The sequence below is a fragment of the Oncorhynchus mykiss genome, chromosome 12 (assembly GCF_057628025.1).
Source record: "Oncorhynchus mykiss isolate SJ-2025 chromosome 12, ASM5762802v1, whole genome shotgun sequence".
In the NCBI taxonomy this organism is placed as follows: Eukaryota; Metazoa; Chordata; class Actinopteri; order Salmoniformes; family Salmonidae; genus Oncorhynchus; species Oncorhynchus mykiss.
The window spans coordinates 22,328,952-22,349,954 of record NC_143033.1 but is presented as its reverse complement, the minus strand read 5'-3'; the positions used below and the strand labels follow the sequence as shown (position 1 = coordinate 22,349,954).

The 21,003-nt window shown below is 41.9% G+C and overlaps 2 protein-coding genes across 5 annotated transcripts; one reads left to right on the top strand and one right to left on the bottom strand.

The window, feature by feature from the left end:
* Positions 1-456: 456 nt before the first annotated feature.
* LOC110537183 (BTB/POZ domain-containing adapter for CUL3-mediated RhoA degradation protein 3) lies at positions 457-9,704 on the bottom strand. 3 transcript variants are annotated; one of them, XR_016484937.1, is made up of 7 exons: positions 8,758-9,621; positions 4,616-4,829; positions 4,112-4,281; positions 3,884-3,970; positions 2,902-3,770; positions 2,615-2,810; positions 457-2,471 (listed from the first exon to the last, which is right to left on the bottom strand). XR_016484937.1 is itself a non-coding variant. In XM_021623025.3 (7 exons), the coding sequence occupies exons 1-7, from the start codon at positions 8,758-8,760 to the stop codon at positions 2,253-2,255; spliced, it is 942 nt and encodes a 313-aa protein (XP_021478700.1). In that variant the 5' UTR covers positions 8,761-9,704; the 3' UTR covers positions 457-2,252. The 3 variants fall into 3 exon arrangements, 2 of the variants coding, with proteins under 2 accessions (XP_021478700.1, XP_090048116.1); XM_021623025.3 differs by having other exon boundaries at positions 3,718-3,770; positions 8,758-9,704; XM_090191990.1 differs by lacking the exon at positions 8,758-9,621 and adding an exon at positions 5,002-8,740 and having other exon boundaries at positions 3,718-3,770.
* A 1,442-nt stretch (positions 9,705-11,146) lies between these two features.
* cry5 (cryptochrome circadian regulator 5) lies at positions 11,147-20,704 on the top strand. 2 transcript variants are annotated; one of them, XM_021623024.3, is made up of 11 exons: positions 11,147-11,421; positions 11,857-12,089; positions 12,403-12,597; positions 12,849-12,967; positions 14,468-14,622; positions 14,849-14,989; positions 15,129-15,296; positions 15,505-15,645; positions 17,893-18,044; positions 19,093-19,316; positions 20,478-20,704. In XM_021623024.3, exons 2-11 carry the CDS (start codon positions 11,875-11,877, stop codon positions 20,528-20,530), a joined length of 1,563 nt encoding a protein of 520 aa, XP_021478699.3. In that variant the 5' UTR covers positions 11,147-11,421; positions 11,857-11,874; the 3' UTR covers positions 20,531-20,704. The 2 variants fall into 2 exon arrangements, with proteins under 2 accessions (XP_021478699.3, XP_021478698.3); XM_021623023.3 differs by lacking the exon at positions 20,478-20,704 and having other exon boundaries at positions 11,305-11,421; positions 19,093-19,499.
* Positions 20,705-21,003: the final 299 nt, after the last annotated feature.

The window sequence follows — 21,003 nt, the reverse complement described above, 5'->3', positions numbered from 1 at the left end:
TGAACTGGATCCCTTGCACTTATCAAAGTAACGGACTGGGAAAATAATCTGATTCTACAAGGTTTGAGGCATCTTGGGACTTATATCATAAATGAGAAGGGTTTGACATATTACCAAAACTCCAAGACCATTTCACAATCCCTTCACATTAACTGAAATCTCAACAAATGGTTCATACTGGGGAGAAAATCCCAAAGGAATTACGGGTGTTCGACTCTGTCAAAAACTTCACCTGTTATTAAGCTACACATCACCTACATGGGCTCAGTTGTGATTACTGTATTAGGGCTCATTTGTAAAATATGGTTCATTATTTGGGATATTTTCACTACATTTTGTAGAGATAAACAATATGGCTAAAATAGTCCAAAATTGATTTTGAAGCAATAGGCTGTGTCATCATTTGTATACTTTCTCACAAAGATGCTGTACCATATTTACATTAAAACCAACTAATGTATTCATAAAAATCTTTATTGTAAGAAATGTTAAATACAGTGCAAAAGACAATCCTTTCCCAGGTAAAATTGTGTTAAATTGTGACATTATTTGCTGTCTGGATGTGCTTGGTTTAATCTCTTGCCATCGGTCTTCCAAACAAGTTGTGTTGTAACGTCGCCCTCAAATAATTTTTGCAACAGGAAGCAATAACATCCATTTAATTACACATCCAGCATCTCAAAAGGTTCTTTAGGATGCCAAAAAAAATCATTAATCCATGACTACAGTATAAAAAGGTGGGTGTATTCACACCACTTACAATTCAGGGGTGGGTTGTAACATATTGCTCTGGGGTAAAGTTCCCCTAGGCAAATATCTAGGGTCAGCTTCCCAACCCTTATCCATTAGTGGGGGAAAAACAAAACTGACCCAAGATCAGCATCTAGGGGTAACTTCAACAACTTAGCACACTTTCAGTGTCTTTGTACACAACACCCTCTGCTGGATGAAATGAGAACATACAGAAAATAGAAGAACCAAATTTCTAAAACATGATAAAATGCAGTTTGCATATTTGAAAAATTAAAGGAGAGCCGCACACTCTAGGAGCTCAGATGCAATAATTTAATAACCTAATATCCAACGTTTGGACAGACAATGTTCTACTCTGCTAGCCAGCACCTCGTCTAAATAGGTACATTTATTTTGCCTCTAGATACAGTTTGCATATCACCAATTCAAGCGAATGAATATATTTGTCCTTCACTCCAACCCCAGTCAATGCATTGAACGGCTGTGGGTGGAGCACTGTCTACATAAGGGTGCAAATTAAAAACTCACAAAAGCTCTGACAAAGGGCCTTGAGGACAATACATAAAGATTAATAAAGAACAGTCACACTACCAAGAGCAGCGTGCAGGTTTCTTTTCTCTCTCACAAAACATCTCTAAACTGAAGTGGTAGGAAAAGGTATTGTTACACAGTGTATTACTATAATCACTGAAATACAATTGACCTGAACTAGCTACTCTGTGACAATACATGAACTTCCAAGCAATGTTGACTTAAGGCACAAGACCACAGATTTAAGGCACCAGATCTCCTACTGGACATGTCAACATTCATACAAAGATGAGACATACAAAACATTTGGAAATACAGGGGGTCAAATAAGTCTTCTTTGACCACTGATAAAAAGAACAGCTCTTATGGAGGGTTTAGAAAACACTGATACAGCCATTTGGGACAACACACAAACTAACACCCAAACCATGCTCTACTTAAGCAATAAGGCATGAGGAGGTGTGGTATATGGCCATATACCACAAACCCCTGATGTGCTTTATTGCTATTATAAACTGGTTGCCAACGTAATTAGAGTAAAAATAAATGTTTTGTCATACCCGTGGTATACGGTTTGATATACCACGGCTGTCAGCCAATCAGCATTCAGGGCTCGAACCACCCAGTTTATAATCATGATTAGAGACTGGCAAAAGTTCATAAGTGGCTGTGATGCAGAAGCACAGAGGTCACTTGTGGTCAATGTCAAGGATATGAGATTACTTGTGGGTATTGTGTGATTGCACTTGTTCTCTGTCAGTGATGGGTAAGTCACTGCAGATACTGACAATGTTGGTTGGCTTACTGGTGGTGATAATGTTGGTTGGCTGGTATAGTTAGAGGTGGTGATAATGTTGGTTGGCTTACTGGTGGCGATAATGTTGGTTGGCTGGTATAGTTAGTTGTGGCGATAATGTTGGTTGGCTGGTATAGTTAGTGGTGGTGATAATGTTGGTTGGCTGGTATAGTTACTGGTGGTGGTGGGTGCGGTCATCAGGGCGTTTGATGTGAATGCGTCGCACCCTCTCGATGAGTTCCCGTTCCTCGTCCTCATCCAGGTGATGGGATCGGCCTGCAGCGCCCCCTGTAGCCTCCAGTAGAGCGTTGTCTGGACCACGCCCGTCCTGAGACTCATACAGCAGGATGTTGAGTGTCTCCTCATAGATACGAGCCTCTGGGAACTCCACCTGAGGAAAGACTATACTGCTTCGACCACACTAGGTACAAATACAAGGTTTCTCACTGACAGGAGACTAGTCTATGCTTTTGCCAGAGCAAGCAACATTCATATCATACATTTTCTGTGTTCTTGCTGTGGGAAACCAATTACCTTGGTTTGCTTCTTCTCTGTGGCGTAGACTATGGAGGTACAGCACACCTCAGCGATCTTACGGCCCTGCCCATAGAATGACCAGCAGCAGATCTCATCCCCGATCACGTCCTTGATGAAGAGCACACGGCCGTTGAACCGCAGAGAGAGCTTGTCAAACAGCTCTATGTTTTTCAGCATGTTGTCATCGGAGTTGCTGTGAAAAGGTAATGACACCAGATGTTAATGTATGGTTGTCAATCGGTTTAAATCGCTATACACGACTGCTCTGGGGGTTGATCACTTACATCTCGTGGTCTTGACTCTGATTTTCAGAATTGGGATGAAAAGTTTAACTTCATTAGCTGTTTGGATTCATATAATGCGGCCCGGCTTAACTGTTTCATCTGTTGGGAAGAATTACAACAAGTACCGCATGCTGTGTCTAGAGATGGCAGAAGAGGCTCAGGGACTGTTCTTAACCACTGCCAAGATGTGGTGGCTTTTCGTGCTCTTTTCAGCAGCTGTTGCATCACCCAGGTGGGTGCTACATGTTCCTCAATGGAGGACCGGGTCCTATGGAGGATACTGATAATGTTGGTTGGCTGGTATAGTTACTGGTGGTGATAATGTTGGTTGGCTGGTATAGTTACTGGTGGTGATAATGTTGGTTGGCTGGTATAGTTACTGGTGGTGATAATGTTGGTTGGCTGGTATAGTTACTGGTGGTGATAATGTTGGTTGGCTTACTGGTGGTAAAAATCTGACCGTCGGAGAAGCAAATGTGGTGCACTGATGAAGAGCTCCGGGCCCGTTTGTCAGACTGTCTTTGGTACAGCCAGTGAGAAACATTGACGCTCCCTCCGCTGGAGCTACACTGTCTTTCCAATCCAAAGTACCTCAACTCCCAGCCATTTAGCCAAAGCCAAATAGAAACATTTAATCTCCATCAATTTAAGTTGATTTGTTTCACTTTTTATGCACTTTGATATTATTTTCTGTAATGAAAAGTGCTATACAAGTTAAATAATTGATACAATCCCCTTCACACATACATTTAAGAAACACAGTGATGTGCTCATTATAAGTATTTTCCCCACAATCATATGCAATGTTTAGCTTGCCTGGTGTAAGAGTACTTGTTGTTGCTCCTGTTGTATAACAGCTTGACTGTGGGCTGTAATACAAAATTAAAAGACACAGAGGCAGTCAGTGTTGAGAAACAAACAGAATACAATATTGTGACATGTCTGTCTAATCATACATGTAAATTGTGATTTTTCTTTTAACCTTGTTGGAGGTAGATATGAGTCTCTGTTCTTCCTTTGATGAAGTGACCAAGGGCACTTTACAGAAGGGCTCATACATATCTTTGTTCTGAACGCATGGAGGAAAACAGGACACAAATAATTCAATGATGGCATGATGGGCCACACAAGCACACAGAGAAGGAGAGACACCAAGAGAGAGATTAATTACAGGTAAGTGTTTACAGTATGTTAAGGTGATACACAATACCTGTAAGGCAGCATGGCACTCGTCAGCTAACCCCTGCACCAGGTAATATTTGGCCTCTGCCAGGAGCTCTTCCACCTCTCTCCGGATCTCAGGCAGAGGTACAGCACCATCACGCAGGTAGTTCAGAATGGTCCCAAAGTGCTTCCCACACCTGTCAATAAGGATCCAGCCTGCAGCAGAGGACAGGGCTCATTACATTGAGAAGTGGCAGGGACAACAGAGTGGAGATGGGGTTTTAGGCTGGGTTTCTGTACAGCACTTTGAGATATCAGCTGATGTACGAAGGGCTATATAAATACATTTGATTTGATTTTGATTTGAGATAGTAGTCTGTGCGTCTTCATATAGCGTCATCTCAGAAGACATGATGGGAGGCATGCAAGGGCAGCTAGCTTGGGAGAATCGTATCCTATGCAGCATGAAGGAACATGAAGTGCCAAGACTTGGCAGTGGACAAAGGTTTGGGAAACCCTTGGTGCAGTCAACCCATGTCATCATCAATACCTTCGCTGTCTGTGAGAACCTCCATCCTACCGCTGAACATGGCCTTGAGCATGGTGTCCTGCTTGGTGAGTGTCTGCATGGTGGTGTAGTAGAGCGCCCCGCCCACGTTCAGCTTCACATACTTCGAGCTGGGGCAGGAGCCCTTGAATGAGGTGGTACGGGTTGTAGCCGCAGGCAACGCCGAGCTCACCGCACTTACTCCTGACATCTCTTCCTGTGAGTCAAAACAGTCATTAGCTACAATGATGGACTTCACAGCTGATATTAATCAGGCACCCCAAATAAATTGCAAGTATGCTTTCTGTGTTTAACTAACGTTAGTAGTTAGACTCCGTTAGCTAGCTAGTTAACATGAAACTGCCATAAGTAAACAAGAAAACGCTCACCCAGAGGCGGTGCTCCTAGTAGCCGAGGACTTTAATGCAGGGAAACCAAATTTTTTACCAGCATGTTAAATGTGCAACCAGAGGGAAAATAACTCTAGACCACCTATACTCCACATACAAAGCTCTCCCTCGCCCTCCATTTGGCAAATCTGACCATAATTCCATTCTCCTCAATCCTGTTAGCAAGCAAAAATTAAAGCAGGAAGCACCCGTGACTAGATCAACAACAAAAAAGTGGTCAGATGAAGCAGATGCTAAGCTACAGGACTGTTTTTCTAGCACAGACTGGAATATGTACTGGGATTCCTCCAATGGCATTGAGGAGTACACTACATCTGTCATTGACTTCATCAATAAGTGCATCGATGACGTCGTCCCCACAGTACATACCCCAACCAGAAACCATGGATTACAGGCAGCATCCACACTGAGCTAAAGGGTAGAGCTGCCGCTTTCAAGGAGCGGGACTCTAACCCGGAAGCTTATAAGAAATCCCGCTATGCCCTCTGACAAACCATTAAACAGGCAAAGCATCAATACAGGACTAAGATCGAGTTGTACTACACCGGCTCTGACGCTCTTCGGATGTGGCAGGGCCTGCAAACCATTACAGACTACAAAGGGAAGCACAACCGAGAGCTGCCCAGTGACACGACACGAGCGTGATCATGCTCTCCAGAGCCGATGTGAGTAAGACCTTTAGACAGGTCAACATTCACAAGGCCGCAGGGCCAGACGGATTATCAGGACGTGTACTGCGAGCATGCGCTGACCAACTAGCAAGTGTCTTCACTGACATTTTCAACTTCTCCCTGTCCGAGTGTGGAATAGCAACATGTTTTAAGCAGACCAACATAATGCCTTGCCAAAGCACACCATGACGGTCGTGAAGCGGGCACGACAAAATCTATTCCCCCTCAGGAGACTGAAAAGATTTGGCACGGGTCCTCAGATCCTCAAAAGGTGCTACAGCTGCACCATCGAGAGGATCCTGACTTGTTGCATCACTGCCTGGTATGGCAACTGCTCAGCCTCCGACCGCAAGGCACTACAGAGGGTAGTGCGAACGGCCCAGTACATCGCTGGGTCCAAGCTTCCTGCCATCCAGGACCTCTATACCAGGCGGTGTCAGAGGAAGGCCCTAATAATTGTCAAGACTCCCTCCCACCCTAGTCATAGACTGTTCTCTCTGCTACCACACGGCAAGCGGTACCGGAGCGCCAAGTCTAGGTCCAAGAGGCTTCTAAACAGCTTCTACACCCAAACCATAAGACTCCTGAACATCTAGTCAAATGGCTACCTAAACTATTTGCATTGACCTCCCCCTCCCCTCTCTACACCACTCTGTTGTCATCTATGCATAGTCACTTTAATTAAATCTACCTACAGTGAGGGAAAAAAGTATTTGATCCCCTGCAGATTTTGTACGTTTGCCCACTGACAAAGAAATGATCCGTCTATAATTTTAAATGGTAGGTTTATTTGAACAGTGAGAGAGAGAACAAAAAAATCCAGAAAAACTCATGTCAAAAATGTTATAAATTGATTTGCATTTTAATGGAGGGGAAATAAGTATTTGACCCCCTCTCAATCAGAAAGATCTCTGGCTCCCAGGTGTCTTTTATACAAGTAACGAGCTGTGATTAGGAGCACACTCTTAAAGGGAGCCACAGAAGCAATCAATCAATCAGATTCCAAACTCTCCACCATGGCCAAGACCAAAGAGCTCTCCAAGGATGTCAGGGACAAGATTGTAGACCTACACAAGGCTGGAATGGGCTACAAGACCATCGCCAAGCAGCTTGATGAGAAGGTGACAACAGTTGGTGTGATTATTTACAAATGGAAGAAACACAAAAGAACTGTCAATCTCCCTCGGCCTGGGGCTCCATGCAAGATCTCACCTCGTGGAGTTGCAATGATCATGAACGGTGAGGAATCAGCCCAGAACTACACGGGAGGACCTTGTCAATGATCTGAAGGCAGCGGGGACCATAGTCACCAAGAAAACAATTGGTAACACACTACGCCGTGAAGGACTGAAATCCTGCAGCGCCCGCAAGGTCCCCTTGCTCAAGAAAGCACATATACATGCCCGTCTGAAGTTTGCCAATTAACATCTGAATGATTCAGAGGACAACTGGGTGAAAGTGTTGTGGTCAGATGAGACCAAAATGGAGCTCTCGCCGTGTTTGGAGGAGGAGGAATGCTGCCTATGACCCCAAGAACACCATCCTCACCGTCAAACATGGAGGTGGAAACATTATGCTTTGGGGGTGTTTTTCTGCTAAGGGGACAGGACAACCTCACCGCATCAAAGGGACGATGGATGGGGCCATGTACCGTCAATTATTGGGTGAGAACCTCCTTCCCTCAGCCAGGGCATTGACAATGGGTCGTGGATGGGTATTCCAGCATGACAATGACCCAAAACACACGGCCAAGGCAACAAAGGAGTGGCTCAAGAAGAAGCACATTAAGGACCTGGAGTGGCCTAGCCAGTCTTCAGACCTTAATCCCATAGAAAATCTGTGTAGGGAGCAGAAGGTTCGAGTTGCCAAACGTCAGCCTCTCAACCTTAATGACTTGGAGAAGAGCTGCAAAGAGGAGTGGGACAAAATCCCTCCTGAGATGTGTGCAAACCTGGTGGCTGACTACAAGATATGTCTGACCTCTGATTGCCAACAAGGGTTTTGCCACTAAGTCATGTTTTGCAGAGGGGTCAAATAATTATTTCCCTCATTAAAATGCAAATCAATTTATAACTTTGTTGACATGCCATAAATTAGACTGATAATTTCTTTGTCAGTGGGCAAACGTACAAAATCAGTAGGGGATCAAATACTATTTTCCCTCACTGTTAATTAAATTAATCGGTGCCCTCGCTCATTGACTCTGTACCAGCACCCCCCTGTGTATATATATTTACTGCTGCTCTTTAATTACTTGTTACTTTTATCCGTATTTTTTTTAAACAGCACTGTTTGTTAGGGGCTCATAAGTAAGCATTTCACTGGAAGGTCTACTACACCTGTTGTATTCGGCGCAGGTGACTAATACAATTTGATTTCGAACTTTTGATGACAGGCTAGCAGGTTAGACTTCAAAACCCATACATATGGGTGCCATCATAACTAGCTAGCTAGTTTGTTTGAAACTCAGTTTATAACAAGCCAAAAAATACAGAACAAACACGGTTCTTAAACTAGGGTAAATAGTTAGCCAACAATAATATGGGGCCAATGACAAGTCGAACCTGCTAACGTTAGCTTGTCATCAAAAGTTCAAAGCCGTTTCATGTTAACGTTAGCTAGCAAGCGGAATCTAACTACTAGTTAAACACAAAAAGCAATATTTACACTACAGCTACTGAATAGTTATCTAGCCATTTATCTGGATCTAACTTGCTAACTCTGGTCTGGCTAGCTGACTTTGTGAATGCTAGCTAGCCTTGAAAGCTCATTTTTTAGGGACCTCCGCTAGCAAATCCATTGTTTTACCAAGACGGTTGGCTAGCTAGCTAACAGTTAGCTACACAGCTAGCTAGCTAGCTTGCTAAATTACATCGTTACTATCTGTGGTTCCAGGTTGTCAAGAATTCCCCTAGACAAAAGCCTAGCTAGCTACATCCTGTAGATTAACCGTTACATAGCTATCTAGTCGTGTGTGTACTTTAACATTATCTTAATTGTCGAATCGCCCAGTTACTAGTTAACGTTAGTTAGCCGGATATAAAAATACAACAAAAAAACGTACCATAGGACCCGGTCAGTCAGCCTGGAAACAAAGTTTGCTGGCTAGATCGTGTTAAATACAGACTTCTATGGTAACGTTATATTGACGTTCGCACATTTTACTAATCGGGATGGAAACAGGATCACCCAAAAACTGAACTACCAAAAAAAAAAACGAATCATACAACTTTCTGTTAAAAAATAAAAACGAATCTGAGATGGGAGGGTGGCCCGTCTTCCGTCGCCAGTAGTCTACCACTTTCAAGTCTTAAATAGTCGTTTCTTAAAAAACGTTTCTGCCGCAGCCACAATAATGTCCAGTTGTTTGACTTCTTTGAGACTGGAGCCGTACAGTTTATAATTGTGCCAATGAACGCCACAAAATCCAAGCCTGTCAGAAAATATTTACTACAGGCTGTGCTACATCCATTACGATATCTCCACTAACGTCGCTTGTATTCTCAACACTATCAATTCCATCCGCATTCGATTGAACGCTCTAATGTATGCCACCTCAATCTCCTTCACCAGGAACATGATCCCCAACATCGATCGTCCATCTATACACCATTCTTCAGCATACTCCGTCCGTCTGCACACACTTAAAACATGGCCAAATCCTTAAACATTTTTACAAAGCTGTATACATAACCAATCTTTGCGTAGGTAGGTGCTCTTTATAAAACATTTAAAAAACAGGGCCGACAGACTTATTTGTCTCCATTCACCCAGCGGGTCAGACGCCGGGCACCAACCACAACAAGAATCCTCTTCAGGTATTCAACCTGAGCATCCGTCGTTACTCCTGAAAAGACGCCTTTGATGGGTGCTCTGTTTAAAGCACTATACTTCTGTTGTTCGGATTCTTGTGATGCCCACTGCAATCTTCCTCTTTTCTTCAGAAATATCATTAATCAAAATAAGACCACGCCTGGTCACTCTGATAGACAACTTTTCCCAGCGCATACTTCACATTTTCCAACACCTCAAACGGGTCTCCTACATATGCATCATTACCCAATAAACGCATCCCACCAAGAAACGATGTATTATCATTTATAAACGTATCCCACACTCCAATTTTAGACTATTCCCTTTTCTGTTCAATTTTTAGACTGCTGCAGTAGTGATGCGTGGGTAAAAATCACAGAGGAAGCCAGAAAAAAAGCCATATTACTATCTGTGTTGTGATAAATGTGGTTGCTCTATAAATCCTGTTAATTCATATGCCCTGCGACAGTGATATATAGGCCTAAGGCCGAGACAGTAAGACCTTGGCAGAATAAATTCAACCACATCTTTGTTTTGCCACAAAACTGGATAGCAACCTCTGTCCGGTTCAGGCCACAAAACTGGATAGCAACCTCTGTCCGGTTCAGTCCACAAAGCATATTGCATGTAACAGACAGTTTATTTGTCCCGTTTTTGAGAAGACCCTCTCAGATGGAATGGATGTGGCCACTATGTAGTCTCCCTGTCATGACTTTAGTAAGCAGTGGGTAGACAGAGGCCTTGTTCTTCCACAAGCTCAGAGGATCTGCAGATCTTTGGAGGAGGGGCTCCTCCATTATGGCATCTGCTGAGGGATTCCTTTTTGCTGCATCCCCAGTTGCTCTCTCATCAAACAGCATCCAAACAGCAGACGTATGTGGCACTACTGCTGATGCTTCTGCTCGTCTGATCCCTCTTATTCCTGTTGTCCTGGTGCCTGAGCCAGCTGACTGCTGAGGCTGTTATTCCCTGCTGCTGAGGTTACTCAAATTGTACCTTTTGTAATGACCACCCAGAAATGGCGTTGCATCTTTTTCTGGCATTGTATTATTTTTCTGGCATTGAAAACTGTGTCAAGACATCAGTAGATTTATAATTGAACACATTTATGAAGATTTTACACTATTGTGGAGAGATGTACTGCTTGGATTCTTTACCTATGATAGAAATAAGCTGAAACAATTTTATGTAATTAATAAAATTATTATTTTGGCCAGATTTCATATTCACAAATGTAAATTTACAAACAAAACACCACATTTTCTTACCTTACAAAAAGAAATGTAACTATATTTTAAGACAATTAAATACTCTACTAACAAAAAAGCTGTTAGAATTCCCTTAAGGTCCTTGTGTAATGTGATATTGTACCCCCTAGCCCAATTGTCCTTAGTATATTATTTATATATACACTTGTGTTCCAACTTGTACTTCATGTATTGATTTGTTGTTAGTAAAAAAATTAAATAAAAATAAAGTCCCAGAACTAGACAGAGGATGGCTCTTTGATGACCATGGGATGCTTACCAGTAAACACTTAAGTTAAGGCCCTATCACTGAGTCCATTTATAAGGTCTGCTTCCGATTTTCTACCCTTCTCCAGAAGTGTGCACTTCCTTAGCACTTCGTTCACCTTATGCAATGTCAATTTCGTGTTGCAATGGCTCGCTGCTATGTAGCTGCAACGGCGCTAACTAATGGAGAAGTAGCAACTACACAGCTTGGCAGTGCACCACACAACACGGACTGTCTCAATGATCTTATTGGCCAGAAACAGGCATCCATTTATTAGACCTACTTCTGATTGGCTGCTCACGGGTAACACGTGTTGTGTTGGGTTTTGTAACTCTCTTTACGATTGATTACAAAACAAATTGTCAATATTTTCTACTGGTGCAGGCAAGACTGTATAAAGGTAAGTCTAGTTTTTAAAACTAGTTTCAAAGGCACAAAATAGTTATTTGAAAACGGACTGTTGTGCCATTTGTTTACATGAGAAAATTGAAATGTTAAAACCGATAAATTGTATCTCAATTCGTTTACAATAGAAACTATGTAGGCATAATCGAACCCATACAGAGACATTCAGTAGGCTACTTTTATTAAAATATTTTAAAGCCTAGATAGGTAACCTATGCTGGACACAGTGTTTACCTTTTGAAGTCCATTACATCCCATCAAGACATTGAAAGTAACCGAATTAGAGGACTACCAACTGCCATAAATGTCCAGCTAGGCTACTCCCCCTCACTTTAGAACTACTTCTGACAGACATGTAAGGACAGAGGGAACCACTGGAGCAGAGCTTGAACTAACAATCCTGCCTCCTTGATTCGTTTATTCTTAAAAGGTAGGTCACCAAACAGGCATGGCTCATACTTGCATTCACTGGTTCCGCAAGGGGCTCCGACTGCACGACAATCCAGCACTTGTGGCTGCATTGCGGGACTGCAAGGAGATCTACCCTTTGTTTGTTCTGGACCCCTGTGCCCCCAACAACGTCAAAATTGGCATCAACCGATGGAAGTTCCTCATAGGAGCCCTTAAAGACTTGGATTGCAGCCTGAGGAAACTCAATTCTAGGTATGAATAAAAGGACAACTCAAAAGCATGATGTCTAATGCTATTTCAGTTGCTTAGTGGATATGTGTTGATGGGACTGGGTACTGTTGAAGCAAAACAATATTTGTTTGGTAATGGATCAATAAAGATGCATGTATTGTTTTGGTTAGTTAATGTAAGGAGTGGATAAAGAAATGAGATATGGTGTCTCTTCTTGGCTGTTTGTTGTGTGGCGATCCCAGATGGATCCCTACTGGTATTCTATTGTTGTGTGCTTCTAAAAAAATCTACAGTTCGTGAAGTAAAACGTGCTGGTGGGGTCTCCATTCTCCAGGCTGTTTGTGGTGAGAGGTAAGCCAGAGGAGGTCTTTCCTAAGCTGTTCCAGAAGTGGAAGGTGACGCGGTTGACATATGAGTATGACACAGAGCCCTTCAGCCTCCGCCGGGACAAGGAGGTGGTCCGGCTAGCTGAAGAGCACGGAGTAGAAATCATCTACAAAGTCTCCCACACACTCTACAACATAGACAGGTGAGCGATCCTTAACGAGTGTTTACTCTGTGCAGAGAAAGCTTATTGCCAACTTAGAAATTAATGAAACACAATAAGAATACAATTAAATGTGATTATTTTTATATGGAGACAGACATCTTAGAAAAAAATGCATGATGACACTGTCTTAAAAATGTCTGAATACATAAAATGAACACCATCACTCAAGTTGCAAGACTATCTTGGATGCAACACTAATGATCTGTATCCCTGCCCTGTCATTCTTGTAGGATAATTGAAGAGAACAACGGGAAGGCTCCCCTGACCTACAATCGGCTGCAGACCCTTGTCAGTAGTATCGGTCCCCCCAAAAGGCCTATCCCCGCTCCAACCAGTGATGACATGAAGGGTAAGACCAAAAGGTCTTTTGGAATGGTTCTCCCATGTGAATATATTTGCCATGTCCCGATTCTCTACCTTTACAACCTAAGCGTGCACTTGTTCACTTCCCTTCATGGATTTAAAATGTGTAAGAAATATGGTGGAAACTTCCTCTAGCCCATGCTTAGGCCAAAACCAATCCAACGCTTTTAACTTTGTGAGGAAGAGTGTATAAGGGTTGAAAATTCCAAATTTGGGCACTGATAAGCGGCAAGAAGTTGCCCCCATCCTTCCCGCTAATTGGGCAACATTTGCTCATTTGTTTGTCTGAGTGAGGGAAATGCTTTAACTAAAAAGACTCTATGCATTTTGAAAGATGACCTTGAGGATTATATTAAATACCGCTTTGATGTCATACAAGCAAGTCCAAATGTGCACTTCACATTTCCATATCATAAAGCTCATGTCATATACAGTGTCAACAATTATGATCACTGTTTGATGTATAGTTACAAGATGACATGGTGTCATAGCCTAGTGGTTAGAGCGTTGGACTAGTAACCGAAATGTTGAATGCCCGAGCTGACAAAGTAAAAATCTGTCGTTCTGCCCCTGAACAAGGCAGTTAACCCACTGTTCCTAGGCTGTCAATGAAAATAAGAATTTGTTCTTAACTGACTTGCCTAGTTAAATAAAGGAAGAAAAAAAATACCCTGGGTTGTTCTGAACAGAATGAGCCTGTTTGTCTTTTGTGAAGAAAATGTGCTGCGGAACATGCACTCGACTCCTTTCAATGCGCACAAATTATGATCGGTTTCTAAGAATTTCCTTGTGAAAGCCTTTTAGTCATGATGGCATTAGAACAAGCTTTCAAATGATGCTCACCTGACCCAGATTGCAATTTATAATGGGCTGTTTTTGGATTGTGTAAACAACAGTAATTGTGTGATATAGCGGGGATACAGGGTTGTGTTAACTACAAGTATACTTGCTCTAATCCCTCAACGGCACAGCTAGGAGAGCTAAAAAATAAAAACATCTTTATAGTTGAAGACTTCTTTGAGTCATAAAAGTGCATTGAAATGACTTAGGAACTGTTTACACTTTGGAGAGGTGTGTGGCCACTTGTGGACATCAGTTCATCCTCACTCAAACCTGTGTAATTATTTTTATGTTGCACCTACCCCACATTTAAGGAATATTTTTATCATGTTACTGAATGTATCCAGAGTATTTCAGATTTCGTTATCAACAAATGTGGCAAAAAGTACATTAAATGTAAAATGCTCATAAATTCAACAGTGTAATGTTTGGATTTAGTCTTGTATTAGGTCAACTGTTGTCATCCACTTTGGTCTAATAATTTCCCCATGATCTCCAAACTCTTCACTTTCAATTGCTACCATGCTTATGCAAATTCTTTTCAGATTTCTGTAAGAAACATACATTATTTTAGCCCTATACAGATAACCCTTTACACTTGTGGGAATTGGCCTAACTTTTGCCTTTCTTCCTCACATTCAACTAGATGTAAAGACTCCGTGCTCAGAGAAACATGAGGAAAACTATGGCATCTCCACGTTAGAGAAGTTGTATCAGGATCCAGAGTCTTTGACTGAGGAGCTGTTCCCCGGTGGAGAGCAAGAGGCTCTGCTGAGACTGGACCAACACATGGAGAAAAAGGTACTCATGTCTTTTGGCAGCCATCTTGATTACTGGTACATGAGCAATGACAAGTGGGTGGAAGATGGAAAAACCCATTTTCCTTCCAACACATTGGTCAGTATTTAGACTTAAGGTTCACACGCTTATCCCAGACTTTCATGTAAATCATTCATTGAGGTCAATGGGGGAGTTGGTTAAATGGAATTCCTTGTTTAATTTCTTTTCGTTATTTGGTGTCACCCAGGAATGGGTGTGTGGCTTTGAGAAACCACAGACGTCCCCAAACTCCTTGAGCCCCAGCACCACCGTCCTCAGCCCTTATATGACATTTGGCTGCCTGTCAGTACGCACCTTCTGGTGGAGTCTAACCGACGTCTACCAAGGGGTGAGTCTCTTCAAGCCTATCAATCAACTTCCATTGATGGGTAAGTGTTTTGCAGAGTTTGGTCATGCACAAGAATGGGAAGTCATATTGTGGAAAATGGAAAGTAATGTCTGACATCTTACCTTTGTGGGATTTGTAGAAGAAGCACTCCAAGCCTCCCGTCTCGCTGCATGGCCAGCTGCTGTGGAGAGAGTTCTTCTACACAGCCGGCCTGGGCATCCCCAACTTTGACAAGATGGAGGGAAACCCGGTGTGTACACAGGTGGACTGGGACAGCAACCCCGAGTATCTGGCTGCATGGGCAGAGGTAGGCCTGTAGAGCTCCTAACACATAGGGCCAGTTTTCCAGTCAGAGATTAAGTCTACTCCTGGTCCAGGGGAATAGGTTCAATCTGTGTCTGGGAACCAGACCATAAACCTCTGAAGAATAGAATTTCACTTAATCTGATGCTATAGTAAAGCATGACATTTGTTGTTTATCAATCCACTCAGTGTGTGCGTGTGTTGCTCTGCAGGCTAGGACTGGTTTCCCCTTCATCGATGCCATCATGACCCAGCTGAGGCAAGAGGGCTGGATCCACCACCTGGCCCGGCACGCCGTGGCCTGCTTCCTGACCAGAGGAGACCTGTGGATCAGCTGGGAGGAGGGCCAGAAGGTATGGACTACCATACCCTGCCGTTATGGATTATTGTTATTTATTAACGTCTACGGTATATAACCCCAAGTGGGTTTTAGCTGCATTCTTTAGCATGGCTTTAGCAATCACAACTGTACTGCAATACAATAAATAATAATTTAACCCCCATTATGTATGCTGTAAATACAAGACATCTGATCATTTAACATTCTTTTCAGTGAGGCAAATACAGTACCTCACAAGAAAGAAAAAAATACTATCTACTCTTATTGCTGTTAGTACATTTACAATGTTCAAGTTGTGTAATGACATTTAAAAAGATTGATCAACAAGTCTGACCCCTTTATTGACAAGGTCCTCACTGCAGAGCATGGCTGATGTAGTTGAATGTCCCAGCCTAGCCCACCAATCATTGATATTTGTCAAACCTGAACATTAAAGCTGGAATCCTTAATGGTGAAACCACCACATCCATTCCATCTTTAAATAATATTATTTTTCATGGATATAATCATTCACTTCCTGTTTGGATGACATGAATATGGCCTGGCACTGCAGTAAGTGTCATACATATCCAGCTACTGTTAATTGAAATGTATCACCAGGGGCAACACATTCTTCATCCATCTTTAATTAATTCATCGTTACTGTAGGACACTTGGTCTGAAATGATGTAGGCCATATGAAATATTGAGCATATTGCCCACTGTGGTTGTTGAAAACACATTAGTGTACCGCAAATAATTATTCCAATAATGAGTTAGATGGTATCATTTGTCAATCTATGAAATACAGCATTTCTCTCTTCTGGAGTCTAATTTGCATAGAAGAAAAAAAACACAGTGAATAGGCATATGTACTGTACAGTCTAAGAACCTTTGTGAAACCGAAGTGTATCTACAGTTAGGGCCTGATGGCCATGTCGTCAGATGTTCTGCTCAAACAAGAGCTTTAACAATCATGCATTGCTTACATTATAATTCAGAACATGAAACCTTGCAGAAGTTATCCTGTCTCACTAAGAGAGCCGATTTGTGCCTAGTCTGTTACGTGTTAGTACTACCACTCCAACTTTTCAAGGTGAGGGACTTTTCTCTCTCGTGTCTCGTACCGAGTTGAATGGTTTAATGGAATAACGTGACGCGATTAGTCCTGCTCCATAGAGGATCGATTTTTAAACCTGGCTCCTGCCCCATCCATTAATCTCAGCACAACCATCCAATTCAAGTACGCTCTCTTTGTTATGCTCTGTAAGGACAAGGTTATTACAGTGAAATCTTAATATAGAAAACCTTTTAATAATTGGTTTTAAAGTTCACACTGCCGTCTGAAAGCTGTAACTGTAGTTTTTACTGCCAAGCAACATGTTACCAGTGTGTGTCTCAAATGGTTTTAACTTTCAATTGATAATTCAACAGTTATTTGGCAGACCTGTTTTGTAGAGTTTGAAACTTACTGTAGGCTATTAGGTGCAATTCAGTGACAGCAGTGGCTGGGTAAGCACGGGCTGTTAAAGCCAGATTTACACATAAATATCGACACCCAAGTTCACCATACCTCAGATACAGTGCCTTCAAAAAGTATTCATACCCCTCGACTTTGGGTATGAATTGTGCAACATTTGCACATTATTCTTTAAAAAAAAGAAAATGTTCAAGCTCTGTCAAGTTGGTTGTTGATCATTGTTAGACAACCATTTTCAGATGTTGCCATAAATTAAGTAGTCTCCTATTCCCTTGCCTAGCGGTTAAGAGCGTTGGGCCAGTAACTGAGTGGTTGCTGGTTCAAATCCCCGAGCTGACTAGGTGACAAATCTGATGTGCCCTTGAGCAAGGCACTTAACCCTAATTGCTTCTGTAAATTGCTTTGGATAAGAGCGTCTGCTAAATTACTAAAATGTAAATAGTGCACTACTTTTGACCAGGGCCCTGGTCAATAGTGCACTATGTAGGGTATATGGTGCCATTTGGGGCATAATCCCTATATATGCTCAACCATTCCTCATAAGTCTAATGAAAAGCACAATAACCAAATCAAAATGGTAATGTTTGGTAAGAATGAGGCTAAATGCTGAGATTAGAGGAGCAACTCAATACTTGAAAGTAGAGTCTGTCTCTCATCCTCTTTTGAATGCATTGATCTGAAAATGTTGGCATCAATAGGCCTGATACAAGGTTTTGACACCATTTCAGAATATTTAGATGAATTTAGTTCTGACCACTGTATTATTGAGTTGATTCTCATTGGACCTTGTTTGCCTCACAGGTATTTGAGGAACTCTTATTGGATGGAGACTGGTCCCTGAATGCTGGGAACTGGCAGTGGCTCTCTGCTAGTACTTTCTTTCACCAGTTCTTCAGGGTCTACTCGCCCATCGTCTTTGGGAAGAAAACTGACAAAAACGGAGACTACATCAAGTAAGAACATTAACCCTTACCAAAGCCAGAATGTTAGATTTATTACCTTGTAATACCATAGCATCCAATTGTTTTGCTACGAGCCAGGCGGCCCCAAACTGCTGCATATACCCTGACTCTGTCGAACAGATTGCAAGACAATTGACAATTTCCCTAGTTAAAATAAATTCATGTTAGCAGGCAATATTAACTAAATATGCAGGTTTAAAAATATATACTTGTCTATTGATTTTAAGAAAGGTGTTTATGGTTAAGTACACATTGGCGCAACGACAGTGCTTTTTTCGCAAATGAGCTTGTTAAATCACCCGTTTGGTGAAGTAAGCTGTGATTCAATGATAAATTAACAGGCACCACATCGATTATATGCAACACAGGACAAGCTAGATAAACTAGTGATATCAACCATGTGTAGTTAACTAGTGATTATGTTAAGATTGTTTTTTATAAGACACGTTTAATGCTAGCTGGCTCCTTGCTGCACTCGCATAACAGGCAGTCAGCCTGCAATGTCCATGATCGGTGTCCAAAAATGCCGATTATGAAAACTCAAAACCGGCCCTAATTAATCGGCCAACCTCTAATCTGAATCCTAAACTGGTAAGATATTTTTCAATTAATAAAAGGGGCTGTCATAAGCTCTCAGTTCTATAATGGGGCAAAAATGGCAGCCACCTTGGTCAGGGAGAAATCCAAAACCAGTCTAATTGGAATGAATGAGAGTAAAGGCATAGATGATACATTTCCTGCTTTTACTTATGCAGAAACATCACATGCCTTTTTATTTATCAAAGTGTAATGGAATTATAGTCACCCTAAAAGTCATTATACATAATTTACAGGTTATACCCATTTATTCCAACCTTAACCCTAAAATATGTAAACAGACCATACATTTAAAAAAATGATTGGAAAGCTGTGAGTGCGATTTATGATATGTTAATTGATGATTAACCACAACCAATCATGAACCTGTGCATTGTAAGAAGGGCACCCCCCCCCCCCCCCCCCTTCAAGTTCTAACCAATCACAATCATCTGTGTTGTAGGAAATACCTGCCCCACTTGAAGAAGTACCCAGCTCAGTACATCTACGAACCGTGGAAGGCTCCCCGCAGCATCCAGGAGGCAGCAGGGTGCATCGTAGGTAAGGACTACCCGCGGCCCATAGTGGAGCACGAGGTGATCAGCAAGAAGAACATCCAGAGGATGAAGGCAGCCTACGCAAAGAGATCCCCACATTCCAGTGATGAGTCACCCAGCAAGGAGAAAGGTTTGTTTCCCCTAGGTACAGCTATAGGATCAGCTTCCCCTAACCTTAACCATAGTATAGGATAACACAGAGCTCCATATTCTGACTTTGGATCTGCATGCTCAAACTTGCATGCAAATCTCCCATTGATATCAATAAATGATATGCGAAAGTCCAAGTTGTTCACATGGACCAAGTCAGAATATCACCCTGAATGCCTTACAAATTACTACTTAATCACTAGTACTGACAACTAACGTTACTGTTGATGAAAGGATTAATTGTCGGTATTTAGGACAGGGACTGCAGATTAGCTGTTCCTTGTCCTAATAAACATGTACTGCTATATCCTTGATGGAATGATTCATTGGAGCTCATTTTTTTGCAATTAGGGATGTGACAAATGTACACATTTTGTTAGCGTTTAAACTGCCATTTATCATTAAAGCGTTTCATAAATTAAAACAAATAAATAATCTAAACGCAGTCCTGGCTACCTACCCAACGGCACTCCCCTTACTGCTGTCCCCCATTCACTCAGTAATGATGGTATAAATGCAGTTTTAGGTTCTATTTGTGCCTCTCCTCCATGTTCTCAGTCCATGGGACTTCATGTCACACTTCTCATCAATATGATGACTCGTTGCAGAGTGTTCATAGACGTCCAACAATGGTGTTTGAGAGCAATCGTTGTCAATTTCTCCATCAGGTCCGTGGTGGTTTTTCGACATGGCATCTTGGTCTGGTTCTAGATATGCCATTAGGGTATTGAAGTAGACATCCTCTACCATTGATTTTTTTTCACTCTGTCCCTTATCCCACTGCTGCCAGCAACGGCATGGGTCTCAGTGCCTCCCTTTCACCATTGCACCAGTACTGCTACTGTAGCTCAATTCCCCCTCAGTGTCCATTTCATCACCATACAGGACTTAGCTGCTGTCGCTTTCATGTCTCACTGCCATTTTCCCAACTAATAATGACAATGAGGTGTGGAGCGCTTTATCAGTGGCAAATAATTAGAAAGATGCATGTCATCTTCTATTTACAGTATTGTTGTAGCATTATTTGCACACAAAAAAATCAAAACGTTGACAATCCCAAATTCATTTAAAACATCACACCCCTATTTGCTATGGTTTGAATTTATAGAAATGGACTAACTCTTTCTCTTGCTTTTTGAAGGTAAAAAACGCAAAGCGCCATCTGTATTGGATATGCTGATAAAGAAGAAATGATATTGTTTTGGAGACATTCATCTACTCCAATTAGAGCTTGAGTGGAAGCTGCCATGTTACATTTTGTCTCGGTTTACATGTCACATTTACATTATGACTTTCAATGTATGGGAATTGGTGGGCTTTTCCCCCAGTATGTGCTGAAAATAAAAACTATTTGGCTAAACATTCAAACAAGGCAGTCATTTTACATATTAAGGAAATAAATGTGAAATTTGGCCTGTAAAATAAGCAATGCACATCATAGGAGATTCACACACTGAAGAAAACAACCATACATAGGACGCAGACCGTGGGGGATGATGGGTCGCACATTCAAAAAGCTGATCTAACAAAGTGGATATTTGTCAAATCCATCATGATTATGTTATAAACAGGCCCACAAGGTGGTTACTAAAATCTGATTTGGATATTGTGCAGTGAAAACAGCCAAATATATTTAGAAGTTGTCTGTTTCAGGTTTACAAAACTGT

Excerpts from the sequence above, each read along its gene's own strand:
- LOC110537183 (XM_021623025.3), bottom strand. Across the intron at positions 3,971-4,111 it reads AGTGCCATGCTGCCTTACAG|AACAAAGATATGTATGAGCC; the intron begins GTATTGTGTATC and ends CCATGCGTTCAG. Across the intron at positions 2,811-3,717 it reads AACAAGTACTCTTACACCAG|CAACTCCGATGACAACATGC; the intron begins GCAAGCTAAACA and ends ACCTTTTCACAG.
- cry5 (XM_021623023.3), top strand. The coding sequence starts at position 11,875 with ATGGCTCATACTTGCATTCACTGGTTCCGCAAGGGGCTCCGACTGCAC. Across the intron at positions 14,623-14,848 it reads ACCAACACATGGAGAAAAAG|GAATGGGTGTGTGGCTTTGA; the intron begins GTACTCATGTCT and ends GGTGTCACCCAG. Across the intron at positions 14,990-15,128 it reads TAACCGACGTCTACCAAGGG|AAGAAGCACTCCAAGCCTCC; the intron begins GTGAGTCTCTTC and ends TGGGATTTGTAG.